This window comes from Nicotiana tabacum, chromosome 2 (genome assembly GCF_000715075.1).
Source record: "Nicotiana tabacum cultivar K326 chromosome 2, ASM71507v2, whole genome shotgun sequence".
In the NCBI taxonomy this organism is placed as follows: Eukaryota; Viridiplantae; Streptophyta; class Magnoliopsida; order Solanales; family Solanaceae; genus Nicotiana; species Nicotiana tabacum.
In genome coordinates this window covers 25,175,861-25,182,625 of record NC_134081.1, presented here as the reverse complement: position 1 = coordinate 25,182,625, position 6,765 = coordinate 25,175,861, and the positions used below count along the sequence as shown (strand labels likewise).

The window sequence follows — 6,765 nt, the reverse complement described above, 5'->3', positions numbered from 1 at the left end:
AAACTAGGATTTATAATAGTGATATTTACCAATCTTAAATTGACAGTTTACTCTCCATCTGAGTTGGTCCTATTTTTATGGGGGTAAATATCTTACATAACTTATATATTTTGCATGAATAGTTAAGTTTTCCTAACGAATCTAATTGTTCAATCAGCATGGTTATGTGTAATGTGCTATTTTGAATTTTATTATTCTAATTGCATAACTAATGATCTATTTAATGTGAATATCTCTCAGATTAACCATGTCTTCATTCAACCCACTTACCTCAATTTTGAACCAAAACAAGTTAGAAGGACCGAATTATGTTGACTGGAAAAGGAACTTTGATATTGTCCTAACCGCTGAAGGTTACAAATTCATAATCACTGAAGAGTGCCCAGAAAAACCTGATGAAGATACTACTGATGATCAGGTTAAGGCCTATGAAAAATGGGTTAAGGCTGATGAGATAGCGCGATGTAACATTCTTGCCTCTATGGCGAATGTATTGCAACATCAGCATCAGTCTATGGGGCCTGCTTATGACATGCTCGAAAATCTCAAAGAGATGTTCGGTGAGCAAAATCGTGCGGCTAAGCAGACAGCCATGAAAGCCCTTTTGAATACCAAGATGGTTGAATGATCATCAGTTAGGGACCATATTTTGAAGATGATGGATCTTCTGAATGAACGGGATGTCCTAGGAGCTGTGATTGATAAGGAATCTCAAGTTGAGATGGTCCTGTAGACTCTGCCTGACAGTTTTCAACAATTTTGATTGAACTATAATATAAACAAAATGGATTTATCACTTGCAAAATTGTTGAATGAGCTACAAGCGGCAGAATCTATTATCAAACAACAAGCTTAAGTTGTGGCACTGAATGTTGAGAAAGTTTCGGTTTCTAAGTCGAAAGGTGGTAAGAAAAAGAAGAAGGCTCATAAAGTTTTGGCACCTGGAGGTACGACTGTTGGTGTGAAAAATCCCAAAGGAAAGTGCTATCATTGCAAGTAACCTGGGCATCATAAAAAGCAATGCCATGCCTATATGGCAAAGTTGAATAAGCAAGGTAATTCAAATTTAAATGTCATTGAAACTTGTTTAGCGGCTCTCTCTACCATGTTTTGGTGTGTAGATTCAGGAGCCACTAATCATATATGTACTACTTTGTAGGGGTTTCAGGAAACGCGACGGCTAAGTGAGAACGAAGTTTGCATTTTTCAAGCCAATTGCGAGCAAGCACCAGCTTTAGCATTAGGAGATATTAGAGTTTTGTTTAGTAGTGGTAGAGTTTTAGTTTTGAAAGATGTCCTTTATGTGCATTCTATTAGAAGGAATTTGATTTCAGTTTCGAAAATAATGGATGCTGGTTATAATATTTATTTTGCTAATAAATATGTTGTTATTAAGTTTAATAAATGTTTTATTTACAATGCTGCTAGAGTACATGAGCTTTTTATTCTTAATATATCTTCTCGTTTGCTACAACCAAAAGAATTAAATAACATTAATCTGCCACATAAAAGAAAAAGTATTTTTGAATTGAGCCAAACTTATTTGTGGCACTTACGTCTAGGTCATATAAATATAAATAGGATTTTGAGGTTGGTTTCAGATGGACCTTTGAGTTCATTGAAAGTGGAGGCACTGCCAACATGCGAATTCTGTTTAGAAGGTAAAATGACCAAGAAACATTTTCTGTCAAAAGGAAATAGAGCTAGCGATAAGTTAGAATTAATTCACTCTGATTTGTGTGGCCATATGAATATACAAGTAAGAGGTGGTTTTGAGTATTTTGTGACTTTCACATATTATTACTCAAAATATGGATATATTTATCTGTTGCGCCGTAAGTCTGAATGCTTTGAGAAATTCAAAGAATTTAAGACAGAAACGACATGATAAACATATCAAAACATTGTGATCTGATCGTGGTGGTGAATATCTTTCTACGGAATTTATTAAATACTTATCAGATTGTGGAATTACATCTTAATTATCTGCCCCAGGAACACCACAATAATAAAATGGTGTGGCAGAAAGAAGAAATAGAACCCTTATGGAAATAGTTAGATCAATATTATTTTATTCTGATTTGGCTTCTTCTTTTTGGGGATATGTTTTAGAAACATCAAATTACATTCTGAATCTGATTCCTTCAAAGTCAGTACCTTCAACCTCAGCAGAATTGTGGATTGGGCACAAGCCTAGTTTACGGCATATTCAGGTTTGGGGTTGTCCGGCACATGTGCTGAAAGGGAAAGCGGATAAATTGGAATCGAGGATAGAAGTGTGCATTTTTATTGGATATCCAAAGGGAACGAAAGGAGGTTTGTTTTATTGTCCCAGGGAAAAGAAGGTAATTGTTACAACAAATGCCAAATTTTTAGAAGAGAACTATTTAATGAACCATTTCCTAGAAGTAAACTAGTTTTACAGGAATTAAGCAATGGAGTAGCTAATGACTCATCTCTGGAACGTATCCCGGAAGCCAATATTGACATACCACTGCATTATTGTAGTGGGAGAAATGCCAATAGGCAGCAGAACGCACAGGAACAATTTCCTGACATCTCATTACCCCAAAGTAGTAGGAGTAATGTTGAGCAACCTCAGATTGTTGAGCAACCTAAAATGGTTGTACAACCTTCACTATAGGAAGAAGTTAATGATATCCCAGTAGCGCAAGGCGTGGAGAATAAGATTGATGCTTCAGTTCCGGAAAATGATGTTATGGTTCAACAACAAAATCAAACTGCACCTGTAGTGACTAGTCGTAGTGGGGGAATTATTAAAAACCTCTCTGGTTTGCGCTATTGAGAGAATCTTATGATAGAATCCATGAAGAGCCTAATACAAAACCTCTTAATTACAATGAAGCACTACAGGATACAGACGCTGATAAATGGGTTATTGCTATGAAATCTAAAATGGAGTCCATGTACTCCAATAAAATCTGGGATTTTGTAGAACCACCTACTAGAGTCAAACCTATTATTTGTAGATGGATCTATAAGAAAAAGAGAGGAGTAGATGGAAAAGTGCAAACTTTTAAAGTTAGGCTTGTTGCAAAAGGGTTTACTCAAAAAGAAGGGATCGATTATGAGGAAACCTTTTCGCCAGTAACCATGCTTAAATTTATTAGGATTTTCTTATCCATTGTTGCTCATTACGATTATGAGATTTGGCAAATGGATGTCAAGACGGCTTTTCTTAATTGACGTCTTGATGAGTACATCTTATGGCACAACCAGTTGGTTTCATAAAAAGTGGTAATGAGGACATGTTGTGTAAATTAAAGAAATCCATTTATGGAGTGAAACAAGCTTCTAGAGCATGGAATACTTGTTTTGACACATCGATTAAAACCTTCAGTTTTGATCAATGTGAAAACGAGTCTTGTATCTATAAGAAGTGGGATGGAGATAAAGTTACATTTTTGGTTTTGTACGTAGATGATATTTTGGTCATAAAAAATAATGTGAGCATGTTGAATTCAGTAAAGGAATGATTGTCCTCGCGTTTTGATATGAAAGACTTGGGACAAGCGACACATATCCTTGGGATCAAGCTTATGCGAGATCGCAAGCGAAGGATATTAGGCTTATCCCAATAACTTTATATTGATACTATTCTCACCAGGTTTAGCATGCAAGATTCCAAGAAAGGTTTTCTTCCTTTTAGGCATGAAATCTCACTGTCAAAAGATCAGTCCCGAAAAATGACTAATGAGATAGAAAAGATGAAGGCAATCCCTTATGCTTCTGCTGTAGAGAGTCTCATATATGCTATGTTATGCTATGTACTAGACATGATATCTACTTTGATGTTGGCATGGTTAGTAGATTTCAGTCTAATCCTGGACGAGAACACTGGACGGCCATTAAACATATAATCAAGTACCTGGAAAGGACTAGAGATTATATGTTGGTTTATCACTCAGGTGATTTTGCACCCATTGGTTATATTGATTTAGGTTTCCAATCAAATAGAGATTCTAGAAAATCTACCTCAGGATATATTTTTACCTTAGGAGGTGGAGCCATAAGTTGGAGGAGTATCAAGCAATAATGTGTTGCTGATTCCACCATGGAAGCCGAAAATATGGCTGTCTCTGAGGTAGCTAAAGAGGTTGTTTGGCTCAGGAACTTTCTAAAATAGCTTAATGTAGTTCCTTCAGTTCAAGCACCATTGTACTTTATTGTGACAATAGTGGTGCAGTTGCAAACTCGAAGGAACCAAGAAGCTATAAAAGGAGTAAGCATATTGAGCATAAATATCATTTAATTCAGGACATAAATCAGAGAGGTGATGCAAAAGTGTTAAAGATTGCGTCAGAGAATAATTTAGCAGACCCGTTTATAAAGAGCTTGCCACAAAATATTTTTGACAAGCATGTAGAAGGAATTGGGTATTAGAATTGTAGACGCATGGTTATGAGTCTACATGGGAGATTATTGGGATATACTATTACCATGCGGTTTATATATAATATGTATTTTATTCTTTATGCAACAATTATTTATTTGAATTATTCAACTCAATAAAGTATTATTTTAAATAGATCATTTGTTACATGTATGCCCTTTAGTTATGTAGTAGATAATTTAGTGTATGGAGTCTTAGCTCATGCACAGAAGATTAAATTGTCGGTTCTCATAATTAATAAACTATGTTCATGACACTAATGAGTCACCATTCTTGATTAAGAAACCTGTGACAGATCTTGTAGTAATAGGGCAGACAGCCCAGTCAGCATCACAATATGCAGTCACAACATTACTATTTTTGCTAGATAAAAGTATTCCCTGACCTGGTTAGTTTTTTATATACCTTACTATCCTTAAGGTTGCTATCATATATGACTGTTTAGGTTGCTGAAGAAACTGACGTAGAGTTTGTACTCCAAAGGATATATCAGGTCTGGTTACAGTTAGATAGAGCAACTTTCCTATGAGTCTCTGATAAGTAGCTTGATCAACCAAGGGATCTTCTTCAACTTGACTCTTTGTATTAATTTCCTTATCATATTGTGTTGAAGTGAGCTTGATATTTGTATCAATAGATGTTTCTGCAGGTTTGGCAGCAGTCAATCCGACTTCTGAAATGAGTTCTAAGGCATATTTCCTCTGATGCATATTGATTCCTTCCTTAGATCTTGCAAATTCAATACCTAAGAAATACTTCAGATCTCCCAAATCCTTCTTTTTGAAGGTTTTTTGAAATGAGATCTTGGTTTCTTCAATCACTTTCAGATTATCTCGTGTAATTAACATATCATCTACATACACTTAAGTAATGACAATACCTTCAGTAGTTTTCTTAATGAACAGAGAATGATCAAATTGGCTTTCGTTAAACTGAAACTTTATTAATGCTTCAGATAATTTAGCATTCCATTATCTTGGACCTTGGTTAAGACCATACAAGGATTTCACAAGTCTGCAAACTGTCCTTGTCTCCCCCTGACTTGAGAATCCTTGAGGCAAGTCCATGTATATTTCATAATATAAATCACCTTAAAGAAAGTCATTATATACATCAATTTGATATATGTGCCATTTCCTAGCTACTGCCAAGGCTAAGATAGTTTTGACTGTTACCATTTTCACAACAGGTGAAAAAGTCTCTTGATAGTCCATTCCTTCTTGTTGACTGTACCCTTTAGCAACTAATCTAACTTTAAATCTCTCAACTTCTCCAAAGCTTTGTACTTTATTTTGTATGTCCACTTGCGGCTAGTAGGCCTTTTCTCTTCTGGTAAGGTAACTAAGTCCCATGTATGGTTATTTTCCAATGCTTTGATTTCTTCTTGCATAGGTTCTACCTATTTTGGGACTTTCACTGCCTCAGAGTAATTTGAAGGTTCCACAGTAGATGAAAATGAGGCAACATAGGCCTTATATTTGGATGACAGATTATCATAGCCTATATACATGTCTAAAGCATATGGTGCATCATTGTGAATGTTCAATGATACAGAGTCCTTCATCCAAACTAGAGGATTTTTGTCTCTTGATGATCTTCTGGTTGCAGGTTGTATGTTCTGTTGAATATCATCTACTGGTTGTATATTTGGTAAATGCTTATCTGGTAGGTGATTATCTGATAATTGTTGTTCAGGTAGCTGAGATATTTGTGTTAGCATTTCATGATTTTATGGTATAGAGACTTCTGAACTTGCTTATGCTTGAATAGGTTGGTTGGTTGGTTAAACCTTCAGTATGTGTAGGAATAGTGTTTGATTGACTGTGTAGGTATGTTTCAAATGTAATTTTAGAGAAACTATCTTATAAAATTCCTATATCTTGAGTAACAAATAATGGCTATGAGTTTGTGCTTGTTATGCTGAAAGGAAATGTATCTTCTCTGAATGTAACATCTCTACTGACAAAGAAATTATGATTACTTATATCATATATAATGTAGCCTTTGTGAATGTCCGAGTACCCCATATGCATAACCATTTTAGCTCATGGCATCAACTTGTCATGTTCTTGTAGTATCTTAGCAAAACATTGGAACCCTAATATTCTAAGATGATTCAAAGATGGCTTCCTTTTGTATAGCCTTTCATAGGGTGACATATTGGCAATGACAGAACTGGACATTATGTTAATTAAATAGACTGTTGTTAAAATGCAGTGCCCCCAGAATTTGATAGGTATATTTGCTTGAAACCTCATAGATCTTGTAACTTCTAAGATGTGCCTATGCTTCCTTTCAGCTAATCCATTTTGTTGAGGATTGAGGACAAATGTTCCCAAGGGGGGAATGAT

The 6,765-nt window shown here is 35.4% G+C and overlaps 1 protein-coding gene across 1 annotated transcript; it reads left to right on the top strand.

The window, feature by feature from the left end:
* The first annotated feature begins 247 nt into the window (after positions 1 to 247).
* On the top strand, positions 248 to 628 carry LOC107774896 (uncharacterized). The gene has a single exon (XM_016594551.1). The coding sequence runs from the start codon at positions 248 to 250 to the stop codon at positions 626 to 628; it is 381 nt and encodes a 126-aa protein (XP_016450037.1).
* The last annotated feature ends 6,137 nt before the right edge of the window (positions 629 to 6,765 follow it).